Genomic DNA, 17,821 nt, shown 5'->3' with positions numbered 1-17,821 from the left:
AAAATAGGGTATTTTCATAAACTATTAAAAATGTGCGGAAGATTTTCTTTTCTGATTATGCTTATCATACTAAAAATATGTAATTTTAATATTTTCACTCATAATTATTGATTTCAAAAATGATCTAAAACCGCACATTCCAAAACGGTTCCAACTGGCTAAAACGTCATTAAAACCCCAATGGCTGGTAAGACGGTCATCACCAATGTTGACCAAATATATTCACAAATAAAAATGAATGTGGCGGCAAATCGAAAATGGCATATTTTAAATCATTATTTATTAAATAAAAATACATTCATTATCGTAATTTTTTTCGAGAATTAAAAAAAAACAGTTAAAATATCCTATCATCACCCACTTCCAGAGATCTTTACTGCAATAACTACGAAATATCGAACTGACAGTTTCACACAATATAAAGACCCGGGGAGAGGAAAAGAGTGGCGGACAAGTGTAAAGGATATTTGTAAGTCTGGGAACTCACCACTTCTTCGTAGACGCTTAGGTCGACCAGTCGCACAGTGTAGGTGACGACAGCGTGCAGCAGGTGCTCCACGTCCTGCGGGGGCAGGCTGAGTAGCTCGCGGGTGTTGTGCAGTACCAGCAACCGCAGAGCAGCAGCCGGAGCGGCCAGGGGGTCCGTGTTCTCGTTTAGGAGGGGGAACAGAGCTGGGTATTGAACAAGAATACATTTAACACTAACTCCAGAATAACTCCATAAAAACATAACCCCAAACGGACCAAGCAACTGTACTGGTACGCCACTACTTGATTCGAACGGCATTCTAGAAGTTTCGGCTTTTTCCAAACAAGCTTCTTGGATGTTCTTTTATTTTTTAATTTTAGTTTGGCAATATCTACATAGCAACCAAAATGTTCGAGAAGCTTCTTCACCTTATAAAAGCGACTGCGTGAAGGAACTCGACAGTCAGTCTGTCATCAGTCGTTCAACAATTAGCAAGACTTCGCGAGTGACAACCCGCGCCCCTCCGATGCGCGCGGGGCGATAACACCCGGCTTTTCAATCATGGACTCCATCGGGATAATCAACACAGCACTACACCGGATCACAGTGCCCTGGTTCCAGCACATCTGACCAGCGCTACATCCAAGCATCTAGACCACGCGGCATCCTCGCCGGTCTATGCCATCTCCCGCGCAACCGCCGAACAGGTCCACCGCACCTTTCGGCTACCCTGTTCCGCACTGGAGCACCCGGAAGACCCACGCTCTTTACCAGTTCCTGACAGTCAACGAGTCCGGTCACCAGCAGCGGCGTCGACTCACTGACACGCACTTGACCAGCACTTCACCGCCTGCATCCGGAGTCTTTATCATCAGTCCTCAAGTCATCTCACATACGACAACCTGACTCAAATAAAACACTATGACCTTCACAACATCTTTAATTTCGTGCCTCCACGCCAGATCCCCAAAGTGGTGACCCCGACGTGATGGTGTTACCCCGACTCACCGGTAACCCCGTCTCAAAACCATAGACCATCTTCGCACCAGCGCGGATAATAGTGCCCACCATGGTTACCTTGAGTGTATCCTCAGCCTGTGTTGTGAACAGTTTTTGTAATTTATAATGATTTTGTTTTTCTGACCATTTTATTTTTTACGTGAGAGAATACGACAACAACCGTACTTATTGTTAAATCATTACATATATATTATATATTTACAATTATATATTAAAAAAACACAATTACTGTTAAACTTAATGTGAAATCAGATGTGAGTGCATCAGCAGAATGCTTCCTGCTCATTAAATAATAATAATAATAAAATCTGACAAGCTTTCTTAAAAAAACTAGCTTAACAGACCATCTCCTAATCAATATGTAATAATAATTTATGGTAATTATTTACCTACGACTACCATTTTTAACACGCATTTAAAAATAAACAATCATTTGATTCATCTTAATGACAATAAACAACAACTTTTTGCATTTACGGTTTTGAAAAAATTGATATTTAATATTATTTACGTAAATAATAATTTACGAGAAAATTTTCCGTACGACACACCATTTTGACATACTGAGTTCTCGCATAGTTCGTGTTTGTTTGTGTAGTGGCAGTGTAGAAAACATGAAAGGCATAATCGGCAAAATAGACAATTTTTCGAAATCGCTAGACACGCACCCGTTAATTGTTAGGCGATCAACTTTGATACCAAACATCATATGAATTTAGTTTCTTAATATTTAAAGGTTTACTACGATTTTTTTTTAAATAAAACGTTTTCATTTTAGGTAAGGTTGGGTTATTATAGGTTATTCCAGGTTAGGTTAGGTTAGGTTGGATTATTATATGTTAGATTAGGATAGGTTAGGTTAGGTTAGGTTGGATTATTATGTGTTAGATTAGGATAGGTTAGGTTAGGTTAGGTTGGATTAGGCTATTTTCATATAAAAACATTCCCTTAATACGTTAATTTTAATAAATAACGGGTTTTTTATTTACAATATTTTTTATGTATAAATAAATTATTAACACATCATTTAAAAAAAATGTTTTTCATTGTCTATGATTGTGTTTTTAATTGTTATGTTGTCAGTGCCCTACACTAAGTAAAAACAAACGCGAACTATGCAAGAACTCGGTGTGTCAAAATGGTGTGTCGTACGGAAAATTTTCTCGTAAATTATTATTTACGTAAATAATATTAAATATCAATATTTTTCAAAACCGTAAATTCAAAAAGTTGTTGTTTATTGTCATTAACCGGTCAGCAACGTAAGCAGATATACACGATAAAATAACGATAGCAGTCAAGTACAATAAGCGTGTTTACACGTCAACGCGTGTCTCTCCATAGAAATCGTTCTTACTCCGTTATTATTTTAGTTACATCCCTCAAACAAAAACTAAAAGGTCGATTATAGATCAAGCTACACATCACTACCAAGTTGTCTATGGAAATACAAAACAGGAATCTGCTGACAGTCGCATAATTGACACAACATTTTTACCCGCGCAAAATGTCTGCCGGTAGCGCCGCGCGCTTCACATATTAAATTTTTATAAAATATTTTTATATGAAATGATAAAAAAATGAGGTGATAAAAGTGTTTATTACACATATATACAATAGAATAAATATTTTTGTTTACATAATCTGTGATTTTAGTACCATTTTCACCTAAAAACATGACGTGAGTCATTTTTAACCTATTTTTAATGTTTGCGTTCTAAATTTTAATATTTAAAAATGCTAATATTTATTTGTAATATAATAATTTGAAAGCTTATTTTGTAACTTTTCTAAAACAGTTTTTACTATTCGGCTACGTTCAGAAATGTTTCATTTATAGAGCTTTAATTGTGAAGCGGTAATAACAAAAAGTTTTCGTAAAATGTCATTTCGTTAAAGACAGTTAAAGTGCTTACATGGCGATTTTCGGAGGGGTTAAGATGAATCAAATGATTGTTTATTTTTAAATGCGTGTTAAAAACGTAGTCGTAGGTAAATATTTACCTAATTTATGTCTGAATGTACAAAGACCATTGAATTTGAAGCCATATACCTTTAGCAACTCTAAGAGCATGTTCACCCCGCGCATCATCCGGTAGGGCTGCCCCACTTAGGCTAGCAAGCTGCCCGAGGCAACTCAGGGCCGGCCTCAATAGCGGGCGGCCCCTGGCGGCCATGGCGGCGAGGATCGCAGGCAGCTTCTCATCGGTCAGCAGGGGCCTCCAGGCAGCTGATCTTCTTAGAGCTGGAGGCGAGTCGCTCTCGTGCATGGCCTCGAAGACCCCCACCAGGCGGCGCGGGAGCAGAGGGGACACATGGCCCCAGCATAGGGCTCCTTCGGCCACAAGGAGGAGACGTTCGGCCAGGACTTGCCCGTCGTGACTGGCTACTACGCCGGTTGTTTCTAGTTCCTCAAGCACCTTCATAAAATAAGTGCAATTAGAAACAAACTTGGCAAATTTAGCTACATTCCCAGTTGGGATTTGCGTCCTTGACAAATATTTTCTATGACTACGGTTCCTAGATATTTGAGTCGTGGAGTTGCAAAACCCGCTCTGGAAATTTTTGTTGAGTTCAAGATAGTCATGAAAAACTTAATGATTTACAATATAAAAAGAATATATATATTGTTATGTAGCGATTTGAACCGTAGGAAAGAATATTAACAATCAAAGCTGCCACACGCTAGCTGCAAATCTCGGAACAAACGGCCCATGCGGCCGGCTTGCTGCTTGCTACCCGGTGCCCCTCCCTCTCGTAATTCTGCGCTCAGCACGTCAACTTGTTGCTCCGAGCCGTGTCTCGCGCAACCCGGAAACCGAATCCAAATTCAAAAGAATATCCAGACGTTAGTCTGGATAATCACCCTAAAATCATTACCTTTCGACAAGGAATATAGTATAAACTCCTGACCGGATTTCTCAGCGAACCTAACCATGCTCATTCATGTTCCAACGTGCTTCAGGCATGTGGAAAATGTCGGCCTCATATTGCATCACCGTTAGAAGAAAACTATGTAAGCTTGACCTTTCTACCATATACTTATGCCTACCATTCATTCATAAATTTTGATTGTTAAAATAATATTGAAAAAACCGAGAGATTATCCAACTCAACTTTTATTTGAAGAATTTAAAGTACCAAAATTTAACGATCTTATCCGAAAAAACATAATAATTCAAATAATAAAAGAAAAACAAAATCACAATTTTTCAACTGAAAGACGTACTCGTCAAAAACATATATTTCCAATACATAAATGTAACACCTCATTTGCACAACATCATTACACATTTCTAGGCAAAAAATACTTTAATAACCTACCTGATAATATCAGAAAAATCGAAGACGACAAAACCCTACTCAAAGCGATCAAAGATCATTTCAATGTAAAAAATCAAAATAACGAAATTCGCCAATTAAATAATGTAACGTCATAAATCGTTAAATTGTACATTGTTGATATACACTTATAATTTTAATATTCTTAACTCCTTAAATTATTAATAAGGATACTTATATAAATAATGTTCATCTCGTTACTCAGCATCTCTTTTAAACACAAGCGTCTGCTTCCATAAAGGAGAAACATCAAAAAATTCAAAAAAAATTGTGAAAACTAATTTTTATATATCATTATTGTTAATATATATTACACTTACCTTTTTTATTAAATAAAAAAAAAAAAAAAAAAAAAAAAAAAATATATATATATATATGCTTTCGTAAACTCAGTGCCGATTTCGTAACTTAAATTCAGAGAGAGAGATAACAATTAGATAGGATTATACTTTCTACCTGTAATGTTTACCATGTCCCATACGTATAAGATGCAATTATTTGTGTTGACTCCTTTGTTTTTATTTTATTTTATTTATTTATTTATTGTTTATTTGCAAAAACAGTATGAACCAGAACATTGCAATATCGATAATTAACATTTACAAAAAAGTGAATAACAAATAGGTACATTTACAAGTGGGACAAAGAAAAAAGTTTCAAATTTAGATTTACAATTTTAAGTATTGAATAATAATATTTCACGTTTAAATACGTTGTAGGACATGTGGAAAATATCCACATTTCCTGCGAGGCAGTTAATTAACCTAGTGATTCTTCCCAAGGGCATCACCATTGGTAAGTTAGTTCTGCACCTAGGAAGAATCAAAAGCCTGTGTTGGCGGCCTCGCGCGAAATTATCCGGGACATAAAATCCTATTTTAGCCAGAATGTCTGGTATTGATACTAAACCGTTTAGTAGCTTATACGCCATCAGGAGTAATGCAACATCCCTTCTGGAACTAAGGCTGCATATACCCAGCATTCCCGAGATAAATGCTGTTGGAAACAGCCATGGGTAATAACCAAACTCTCTCATGTAGAGGTATCGTAAAAACTTTTTTTGTATCTTCTCGACCATTAGTACATAGACAGTGTCCTCTGGCCCCCATACCTGAGATCCATTCTCGAGAATGCTACGCACTAAGCTAAAGTAAAGCAGCCTTATTACTGCAAGGTTGGTCAAGTCTTTCGAATTGTGTATGACAAAACCCAACATCTTAGTGGCTGATTTACAGATCTTTTCAATATGAGCGTGAAATGTTAAGCGAATGTCGTACACAATTCCCAAGTCCTTGCAAGTCACCATGTGCTTCAGTGACGTATCTTTCATTTTGTAATTAAAATATATGGTCTTGTGTGCCCTTGTAAAGCACATCACTGAACATTTTTGGAAGTTGAACCCAAGTTTGTTATCAATACTCCAGTCAATAATTGCATCGATATCTTCCTGGAGCTTTCTACAGTCTTCTATCGATCTTATTTTCAGAAAGAGTTTGATGTCATCGGCAAAAAGTAGAAAACGGACGAATTTAATCTTTCCCTGAATATTGTTTATAAAAATTAAAAACAATAGGGGTCCTAAACAGTGGCGGCCGGTGGTCAAAATATGTGGGGGTTCACCGGATTACAACATTAAGTCATAAAATAAATTAAATAAAGGTACATACCTATTTATAAAGAAGTTCTATTCTCTGTTCATTTTGTTTAGCAAAGACCTCTATCAATGCTTAACACTGATAGTGCGTTCAGTCTGTCCTGGCTCAGCGTGTTAAAAGATTTTATTCTTTTTAACGTTGAGAAACATCTTTAGCTTTCAACTGAGGTCATTCCAAAGGTCATGAATGGTGCACAAAAGTTTTAGTAATTTCACAGTCTCGGGAAAGTCTTCTAATAAACAAGTACTATAAAAAAGTTGTAAAATTGATAAAGCGCCGTTAGCTTTTGAATAATCGTCGCGGGCGTAAATTGCACAGAGTTTACCTTTTAGGTACTGAACTTTATTTAGGAAGTCATACGTTTTAAGCGTCACATTGAAATCATGTTCTGGGAAATTTGACCTGTATCGATTTTTATTAAATAGCTCATTATGGTGTTTACCTTAGGCACGGTAGCCTGAATCCAATTGCATTCTGATGTCAACTTTTCCTAAAACCTTTAAGCTCAAAACTTTTTGTAAATGTAAATGATAAGAATTATGTTTTTTGATTTTTTCAGAAAGGTGAGTTACATCAGTAACACCGCTGATTGTCCAAACTGAATCAACATCGTAAATTAAACACGTAAAACAAAATAAACTATTCAATTGATCACATGCACAGAGCTACAAGCTTTGTTATACATTGTTTTGTTAAATGATCGAGTAAACTTCTTCGATCCAGATTTGCACTCTTGTTTTATTATCAGTTCAGGTTTTAGGTGGACCGGCATTTTTTATTATCACTTTGTTTTCAAAACTCGACCTATTATTCTTAATGTATTCCACATTCAAACTCAATCTTAATTTATACGTTGAACAAACACAAAAGTAATCATAAATTAGTATAACATGCAATTGATATGCCTTATTAATAATTGATATACAAGATCGATATAACCTGCAATTAAACTTCAAAACTTTCTCAGAGTAAGAAAAGTTTTAAATTCAAGAGACAATGCCTGGCAACGGCGAGTACTGACTGAACTGATAATAAGTAATCTGACCATCACTCATTTCTTAATGACAAGTTTTATCCTGTATGCTTGTATCGAAGAAGCGTAACATTCGCTGAAAAATAGCAGATGGTAAATTTAAACAACGATATCGACAATAATATCAAACATACGCGTTTTAGTTTAACTTTCTACTGAATAAACCGTTCCTTCTGATGTGGTGGTAAAACTCCGAACGCCGTTCTTGATATGGTATTATTTGCAAAGAATAGTATGTAATGGTATGGACCCACGCTTTCGACTGTTCCACAGAATATGCGACAAAGCAGTTAAATTTTGGATCGCAATCGAAAACGAACTGCTACGAACATAGGCACAAGTCAAAGTCGGTCTGCAAGTTAAGCGCGCTTAATAAGTAGGTACCTTTTGAATGAGATATTATAACCGAACCGAGTTTCGTATTGTGATTAGCCATGTCGGAAATCTTGTTGGTTGTTCGGCGCTCGGGAGCACATATTAGCTGGCCGCCACTGGTCCTAAATTGGATCCCTGCGGCACACCAGAATTTGTAGGATATGCATTAGAGTTGAACTCACCATAGGACACGAATTGTTCTCTTTCACTCAAATAGTTACAAAAGAGTTTCAATAAGTTTTCCGAAAAACCAATTTCTTCGAGCCTATTTAGAAGTTTGTGTACGTTGTAACGTAGCCCTTGCATTAATATATCATTGAAACCTAATTATTTTGTCATTACTGAACCCCTGTCTCGCCCTGAATGATGTAGCAGAAGATGATAGCTGAACCCCCGCGTGAGTGAGAGTCGATATCGTGCCTTCGTAAGAGCTAGTCCGAGGTAATGTCGATCGACTGGTATTCAAAATCCTACATCACTAATTATTTGCTCTGGCTTCCAACGTAGGAAAGCAGCTCTACTTATTACTGAACCACGTTGTTATTATACAGCAAAACAACTTTTTTGCAAACTTTTTGAACACTGCCTCAAAATGGGATACTTTGCATTTCATGGTGAACTGTTTGAGCAAGTGGAGGGAGTTGCGATGAGCAGTCCGTTGTAGCCAGTGCTAGCCAACTTTTTTATGGAGAAGTTTGAAGAAGTGGCACTCCGTCGACGATGTCTTCCCCATTTGGCCTCATGGAACAGAGAAACTGAATGAATTCCTGGACCATCTTAATTCTCTCCACAGCAAAATTTTGTTACAATGGAGCTGGAAAACAAAGATAAAATCCTGCCTTTTCTAGATGTGGAGGTGATGCGAAAACACGATGGTAGCCTAAGGCATACCGTATATAGGAAACCAACTCATACGAATCTATACTTACACGCTGATTTGCACCACCACCCAGCGCAGAAGAGAGGACTTATCCATAAGTTGGTGACCCGGCGACCAGAATATGTGAAGAACAATAAATGGGAGCGGAACTTACAAAGCTGACTGATGCACTAGAGCGTAACGGTTACCCAGCAAGTCAGACAAGGGAAATCATAAGAGCCAAATCTGCACCAAACGAAGACAGAATTGAACAAGAGTCGAAAGGCTGTGCCTTCCTGGCTTATGTGCACAATGTGACAGAGAGAATTGCCAGGCTATTGAGAAAGGAAAGTATCAAGACTGTCTTCGGAACCACAACCAAGATACAAGACTTACTAAGGTCTGCAAAGATTAAGTTTCCTCTGGAAACAGATGGAGTGTATAACCGCTGTTCCGGATGTGACAAGGTCTATGTAGGCCAGACAGAATGGACTATTTCCAAAAGGATTTGAGAACACTTTCGAGCATGTAAACTCGGCCATCCTGACAAATCAGCAATCGCCGAGCATTTGATCGAAACCGGCCATTACTTTGGATTTGTTCCTGAAGTCCCGGGAAGACCCAAAACTCACAGAGCTCGCCTAATTACGGAAGCAATTGACATTCACAAAAATCCAATTAATATTAATAGAGACGACGGAGCTAAGCTCAATAGTTCTTGGTATCCGGTAATTGACGGCTACACCAAAGCTAAACGCAGAAAACCATTTTCAATTTTACTGTAAAACCAGCTCGTAGAGTAGTAGAGCTGGCAACACGGTATCGCACAGACGAACTTAAGAACACATTTCACCACTGTCAATTACACATCTGCCCTGATAATGGACACTGTGACGTTGTCCGAAATGTTGGCTAAAGAAGGAGTTAGCGCAACACGGCATAACACCCCAAAAACAAATAACAAAAATAACCTACATTCAATTTAAAATCCTTTTTAATCCTGATGATATCATTCTACTATTTATCACTATTCCCAGACAAACTCTGTATTCCCTCCAACAATACATCTGTCAAAGAAACTATTTACTTTGATTTATTACTCGCTAAAAATGGATCATAATTAAAACCGAACTGCAAATATATATATTTTACCATTTCGATAAATTTAAAACCTCTCATCCTAGGATCAAAGCAAAAATTATTAATTGTGAACATAACTGATATGTTTCTGTATTATGTTTGCAAAATATAGCTGAGATGTGTCTGTATTATGTTAGTAAAATGACAAGTATTTATTGTACTGATATGATATTTCTGTATGACACTTGGCAAATTTTCAACATGTAATGTTTGTAAAAGCCGTATGGGCGTTAAATAAATAAAAATATAATAATACCTTCATGATGAAAGCGAATATAGTCCTCAGCTCCGCTGCCTCAAACTGCTTCTTCAGCTTAAAGTGCTGCACCCACGGCAATCCAGAGTCTGAAGAACGCACCGTAATTGAGTGCTCCAGGAGTAGGGCCTGCAGCAGGGAGCAGCCGAGCAGGGCAGATGGTGATCCGGGCCCCTCGGAGACCAGCGCACGGGCCTGCTCGATGTAGCGCCGCCTCTCGGAGCCAGCATCCTGCAGGCTGAGGCGCTTCACCATTATGGCCATGAGCTAAAATTAAAATAGAATATTAAATAATTAATAATATTAAGCATTAGATTTATCAACTAGCCCAATTCTAAGCATGTTTCCCTTCCCTGCACTCACTCCAACCCCCTCACTCTTACCTACCTCCCCCTCGCCAACATTACCAAGGTTGACATTCCCTCTCCCTCTTCTGTTTCCTACGCACTATTCTGTGATTATCTCATGTAGCATGTTTTTTATGAAACCCTAAAGCTGAGCACGAACTGCCCAGATCAGGGTTATTATATTGATGGGTTGTTCAAAAAAGAAAACAAATTGACTCCACGGCATCTACGGGTACTAGCTGTTTATTCCCAAAACCGAACAAATTAGCCTGAGGAGTAAAAAAATATAAATAATCAACATTATTCGTAATAATACCTCAATTGGAACAGTAAATAAGTAAGTTTAATGAATAAAACAAATAGTAAATGCACTAGTAATATTACTGGTATTTATATATTTGATGATTTTTCCAAATCTACTGCTAGTGTATCAGAAATGTTTGGCTAAGTGCGAGCACATACTGATTTTAAGTTAAATTTTCATACATCACTATGAAGACAGCTGCTGTTAAAATTATATTAAATAGTTGTCCTTGATATAAATGTTATGTATTATTGCAAAACTGCATGAAACCATAATTAGATAATTAACTACATACCTGGAGAATTTTCTCTCGTACAAAAGAAGGAATCTGCCTCTGCAGAATGTACTGCATGAGATAGTTCCTAAGCGATAGGATATCATTGTCATTTAAGTCTGACCATTCCTTTATCAGGGCATTCTTCAGCAAACCCACAGCTTCGAATATAACATATTCTGAAGACGAAGATTCCAAGATTTCTTTGCATAGTTGATAAGGGGATTTTATTTTCCTAAAGTCCAAGATAATAGCTTCAGCCTCACGCCGCTGGTCTGGGGAAACTAGATTCGGGGGGGCCTGAAATAAATGTACAATTTTAATTGCGTTTCATCTCCTATCAACATCCCAGCATATTTATTTTTAAATATAGAAACCAATATTGTAGAAGCAAATAGGGGTAGCTTTATCTTGTTGACAAACATGGTTAAATAACGAATAAAAAGCTATTTTCTACTAAGTGAGCTGTCAATATTTTGAGGGTTAAGGCAAGAAAACCATTGATCGAATGACGGTGTGCAATTACCAGAAAGATTTGTGAAGCAGTTTCTAACGTTTGTATCGCCGGATTCGTCATTGGTTATGTTATTTACAGTTTTAATTTATTAAATTAAAATACGAAATCATAACAATGAACCAACCAAAACGAATTCCACAGATTTTATCATAGGATTTTACGATTTTAATTTTCTAATTTTCTATGGTTGGAAAGGAAATTGATGACTCTATTATTCATAGACAATATTTTCTAGGTTCCTATTTCAGATAACTATTCACATCATCGTATTTGTTACAACTCTACTTAAGGGAAGTTAATAATTAATATTATTCAGGTAAAAGATAAGGAGGAACGAGTACAAAAAAAAAAGAAGTTACTTAAGTTCGAACACGATTAAAATTTATTTAAAAAAATGTATAAAGAAGGGTTAGTCTTAATCTAGCTTAATGATAGTTTTAAATTGTAATTCTTAAAATTAATTGTCCTTTTTCTTAATCCTAAATTATTGTTCATTCAATGTCTTAAAAGTTGGGTCACGTTACGAGATAAATATGCAAAAATTGTTCAGGCACTTCCCTTTACGATGATTCTGGAACCGCGTACTACACGTTCGCACTTATCACTGATACACAAAAAGCGGCAACTTGGGCTGGTTCCGAAGGGCGGAATCAGTTCAGCTTGGGCCACGGCTCCGAAGGGCGGAGTCGGCAGGCAGCGACTTCTGAGAGGGCAGCTTCCTGGGCGGAAGTCTGGCGACCACTCTGGCTTCCTGGGCGGAAGTTCGCGGGGTTACGGGAGAAGCCTCGGTGACCGCTCCAAGGGGGAGGGCAAGAGGTTTCTCGGCGGACGCGAGATGGTGACTCCTGAGAGGCGAGAGCGTGACTGTCGAGAGCTTAAAATCAGTGGTATTCACCCGCGCAATCCGGTGACCGTAGCGCGCCTGTGGTGGGGTGCTGAACTATAGTGGTTCCCCTTTACACCACTTCGGTGCGTTGGCTGAGTCCGTGGCGCTGGCATCGCCATTCTCACCGCTAGATTGCGCTGTCTGGCTGATTCGTACTAACTTACGGTTCAAAATCTTAATATATATTTAAGTATCTTAACATTATGCATGCATACACATAATTAATATCTGGTTGCAATTAAATTTCTAATCTAAGTTGACAATTACTCTTACATCTAGATTTATACTTAATGTTCAATATTTTAAAATTACGTTTTTAAATATGACCTTCAAACAATTACAATGTAGCCAGCCTTGGGCGAAGGTTTGTTTTATTGCCCGGTCGCTGGCTTAACGTTCCCATTTCAGAATTACTACTTAATGAGGGTCTAGAGATAAATCTGCCGACTAATGGGTGTATTGCTTGAGTTGGCTTTCTAAATTTTTATTGCGATTTCCGGCCGGGCCCTTTACTAAATACTTAAGGTCTAATAATATCCGACTGCCGCCTCCATCTGCGTGTAAAATCACAGAGACAGATGCAGGCGCACGTGGTTGCTTTGGCCTTTCTGTGAATTCAAGTCACATGGATACCTAGGGACATATCAATCGCCCCCGGTTTGTTTGACTTGAATTCACAGGGAGATTATAATTAACTTATTAGCTATCATTAACTTTACTATTGCTACGCTATTAACCTAACAACCTAAATTTAACATTACTATTACGATATTGATATTGGTATAAGTTATATAAGAACTAGGTATCGCTTGGCGTCTGTCCTTCTGGCCTGGGTGCTGGACGCAGTTGGTCCGCGTGTACTTTACATGGTTTCCCTCTGCGTTCGATCCAGTAGATATTGCCTCGGCCTGTAGGTATTAGAATTTTATGAGGTCCACTCCACGTGGGGGCAAAACCCGCGTGGAATCCCGCTGCCAGGTCTGATTGAGGGTGTTCCCTCATAAAGACCTTTTGACCCGTCTCGTAATTAGATCTCTCTTCAACCGGCGGGGCATAGCCCTCACTGTACTTTCGTTGGGAGTCCCTGATTGCTTGGTCTTGTTCTGCGCGCTGGCGTGCGGTACTTGCCGGGTTCGTAAATTCATCAGACGTGTGCACCATCCACTCGCCGGGTCGGGGGAGGTCGTAACCTAGAAGAGCTTGGCTAGGTGTTATCCCTGTGGCGGCGTTCTGGCGGCCACGCAGGGCCCCGAGGAGCGTGGGTATATGGGTATCCCATTGCGCGTGAGCCTGTCCTTGAAGGTAGATTCGTAATCCTTTTTTTATTTCTTGATTGCGCCGTTCCGTAACGTTTGCTCGGGCGTGGTATATGGCTGTAGTCCAATGCAGGCATTGCCAACGCTCGATGGCTTGGCTCCACAAGGCGTTTCTGAACTGGGGACCGTTGTCGGTGAGCAAGGCTCGAGGGTAACCGAATCGGTTGAAAACCTCTGTCTCTAACAGCGTTACTAACTGCGGGGCTTTACTCGAACGAATCGGGAAGGCTTCAACCCATCTAGTGAAGAGATCTGTAACCACTAAGATGAATCGTTTCCCTCTGGCGGTCGTGGGATATGGTCCCATCAAGTCGATGGCCACGAGTTCGAACGGATTTGAAGCTTGGGTACTGCCAAAAGGAGCTGCGGGGCGTATTGGCCGGGCTCGTGTAGTTAAGCACACCATGCATGCTTGAACATGTTTTTCTACATCAGTGCGCATGTTAGGCCAGAAATAGTGGGCTTGAGCCGCCCTAAGGGTCTCCTTTGCTCCCGGGTGTCCGGCCACAGGACTATTATGGTAGGCGGTGATAACTTTGCTAATCATACTGGTTGGTACTACCAACTGGGGCTCGTTGTGGTTCCTTCTTCTCCAGAGGTAATCGCCCATTTGCTCGTAACTTCGCATGTAGCGACGATCTTGTGCACTGGGAGCATGTCGTGCGCTAATTTGGCGTAGCCGCCTAAGTTTCTGTTGAGTCTCTGGGTCCGTTCTCTGCCGTTCTCTGATTTCTTCTGTTAATGCTAAGTTGATCGGCGTGTCATTGCTCTCCCGGTCCTGGCCTTCCACCTCCTGGAGTGGGGAGTCGCTCTCCTGAGCGACTTCCACGTGCATCACCTGAGCATCTGATTCTTCAGTGCCGCTGTCGCGCGTGGGGTACATCATTCGGTCCAATTCCTCTATGTCGGGATTTATGTACGTATCGCTGGGCTGGCGTCGTGGAATTAGATGAGTACTCAGCCGTTCGCCACGGCCAAAGTGCAAACATCCCCTGTAGAAGTCCACCACGGCTCTCTGAGCGGTAAGCCAAGCGTTTCCTAAGATTAGGGCTTCCCGTAATCCGTCTATAACCAAGAAATTATCTTCGAGCTCCCTTTCCTGTATGGTCCAGTGTAGCGTTGTCTTCGCTAAAATAGCCATTGACGCGGATGCGTGGGCCAAGTTTATTGTGTTAAGCGAGGATTTCTCGCAATTATCGACTGAAACTAGTTCGGCCCTTACGAGGTTATGGGAGGCTGCCGAATCGATGAGTGCTTCGAACTCTCGCCCTTGAATCTTAACTCGAATACGAGGCATGAGGGTAACACTTTCGGCTGTTGCTGTGTTGCACGTTGGATATGTGGAATGAATTTCCATCTCGGGCATATTTGATACTATGACCGCTTGGTTAGGTATATCCGGGCTGTACGTACTTATTAGCGGCGGCACGTGGTTAAACTCATGTTGCGTAATATTCGTCAGAAGTGCGTGTTGGGTGTTTTCTTGCAATATATCGGGTGCTCCGTCTAACGTAGTAGAGACTGAGTACATATCCTGGCCACTTGGCCCGGCCAGCGGCTCTTGAGGTGTGAAATTAAATTGCGCAATAGTAGTGGCATTTTCCGGTGTAATGGGCGCGCGCGTGTGAGGTGGGGGTTCCCTGACTGGAACGTAGGCAAAGGAACATTGAGGGGACTCTTGAGTGGTTTGTGGTCCAGTTCGCCCTTCTCGTGGGGTACGCTGGTAAAAATCTGGGGGCCCTAGGCGCGACGTTGTCCGACCTGTTCGGCGCCCGGGCTCTGCCAGTTTCCCGCCCTGCGGGGCAGACGTTCTGGGCAATCGCTATTCCAATGTCTCCCTGGACAATATTGACACCAGGGGTCTCGCGGTTCTCTTCTCTCGCGGTCGTTGCCGCGTCTATCTCCCCTTTCCTGAGGTTGGGGTGGCGGCGTACGGAATAGTGGCTCCTTTGGAAAATCTATGAGGTTAACACGCGAGGTAAGAGTCTCCATCGTGTAAGCCCCGAAGATAAGGCCCGCCTCCAGCAGTTCCCTGTAGCGGGGCGTCATCAGCCCTATTAGCTCTGGGCACAACTCGTCCATGCCCGCTTGTCCAAAAACGCGTTCGTAAACGGCTCGCTTCCGTCGTAAGAAGCATACGCCACTCTCGTTGCTCCGTTGTTGATCCCCATACAACGTGACAATAAGCGATGTTCTGGCTCCATCTACGCCGTAGCGCCTGCGTAGCTGGGCTGTAAAATCTTCCCAACTCCACCGTCCGCGTGAATGTGGCAGCCACCATTTTTGCGCTTCCCCTTGCAACCTGTTAACTGCCTTCTCGACCTTCGTTGCAGGTGAGCAGCTTGTACAATTAAAATACTCCTCGCACGCGGAAATGAATACTTCCGGATCCTCTTCCGCTAGACCTCCAAATCGGTCTTCAAGAAGTCTCGGTTGGCACGTGGTCTGACCCTTGTTCTCCATTCTTGGGGGAGGCTGTGGGAGAGTTTCTACCGCTCCTGCCGCCTGACTAACTTCTGCTGTGGCCGCTCGCGTAGTCCGGGTGCTAGCTGACGCCATTGTTCAAAATATTCTAAATTGTCTAAAATTAAATCTATTCCTAACTTTAAAAAATATATATACCTAATTTAATTTTCAAAAATCTATACCTAAATTAATTAAAAAAATCAATACCTAAATTAATTAAAACTACACCTAAATTAATAAAAAAAAGCAATACCTAAATTAAAACAAATCTGTACCTAAACTATTACTAAGATTTTTGGGCGCCAAATACTCTTTTGATATGGGAAGTATTAAACCCGGATGTACATATTATAGAGACGAAAAAAAATACTGTAAAACATAAATCAAAATTGCCACTTAAAATTAAACAAAATTGTAAATAACCTGAAAATCTATCATAGATTCTAACGAGGCTGTGGGCGAATAAATGATTTTACAAATTATGAAAATTGTTCCTCCTTTTGAATTAATTACTCTAATCTCAGGGTCGGGAATCGGAAGTATGCACTTATACTTCTACCAGCCTAAAAGCCGGTAAGCCCCACGTTCAGGGCCGCCAATTGTTACAACTCTACTTAAGGGAAGTTAATAATTAATATTATTCAGGTAAAAGATAAGGAGGAACGAGTACAAAAAAAAAAGAAGTTACTTAAGTTCGAACACGATTAAAATTTATTTAAAAAAATGTATAAAGAAGGGTTAGTCTTAATCTAGCTTAATGATAGTTTTAAATTGTAATTCTTAAAATTAATTGTCCTTTTTCTTAATCCTAAATTATTGTTCATTCAATGTCTTAAAAGTTGGGTCACGTTACGAGATAAATATGCAAAAATTGTTCAGGCACTTCCCTTTACGATGATTCTGGAACCGCGTACTACACGTTCGCACTTATCACTGATACACAAAAAGCGGCAACTTGGGCTGGTTCCGAAGGGCGGAATCAGTTCAGCTTGGGCCACGGCTCCGAAGGGCGGAGTCGGCAGGCAGCGACTTCTGAGAGGGCAGCTTCCTGGGCGGAAGTCTGGCGACCACTCTGGCTTCCTGGGCGGAAGTTCGCGGGGTTACGGGAGAAGCCTCGGTGACCGCTCCAAGGGGGAGGGCAAGAGGTTTCTCGGCGGACGCGAGATGGTGACTCCTGAGAGGCGAGAGCGTGACTGTCGAGAGCTTAAAATCAGTGGTATTCACCCGCGCAATCCGGTGACCGTAGCGCGCCTGTGGTGGGGTGCTGAACTATAGTGGTTCCCCTTTACACCACTTCGGTGCGTTGGCTGAGTCCGTGGCGCTGGCATCGCCATTCTCACCGCTAGATTGCGCTGTCTGGCTGATTCGTACTAACTTACGGTTCAAAATCTTAATATATATTTAAGTATCTTAACATTATGCATGCATACACATAATTAATATCTGGTTGCAATTAAATTTCTAATCTAAGTTGACAATTACTCTTACATCTAGATTTATACTTAATGTTCAATATTTTAAAATTACGTTTTTAAATATGACCTTCAAACAATTACAATGTA

The 17,821-nt window shown here is 40.3% G+C and overlaps 1 protein-coding gene across 1 annotated transcript in view; it reads right to left on the bottom strand.

The window, feature by feature from the left end:
* Positions 1-11,733, bottom strand: part of LOC149420003 (exportin-4-like) — a 44,770-nt gene extending 33,037 nt beyond the window's left edge. The window contains exons 1-5 of the mRNA XM_089637416.1: positions 11,601-11,733; positions 11,096-11,374; positions 10,150-10,416; positions 3,543-3,909; positions 488-672 (exon numbers count right to left, since the gene is read on the bottom strand). Of these exons, the coding sequence (XP_089493542.1) occupies positions 488-672; positions 3,543-3,909; positions 10,150-10,416; positions 11,096-11,374; positions 11,601-11,651 (1,149 nt within the window). The 5' untranslated portion in view covers positions 11,652-11,733. The remainder of the gene's footprint in view (positions 1-487; positions 673-3,542; positions 3,910-10,149; positions 10,417-11,095; positions 11,375-11,600) is intronic.
* Positions 11,734-17,821: the final 6,088 nt, after the last annotated feature.

Source organism: Hesperophylax consimilis, chromosome 11 (genome assembly GCF_061612785.1).
Source record: "Hesperophylax consimilis isolate HC1 chromosome 11, BYU_Hcon_1.0, whole genome shotgun sequence".
Taxonomy (NCBI): Eukaryota; Metazoa; Arthropoda; class Insecta; order Trichoptera; family Limnephilidae; genus Hesperophylax; species Hesperophylax consimilis.
Note: the sequence above shows the minus strand (reverse complement) of the source record. Positions and strands in the feature narration are given on the sequence as shown.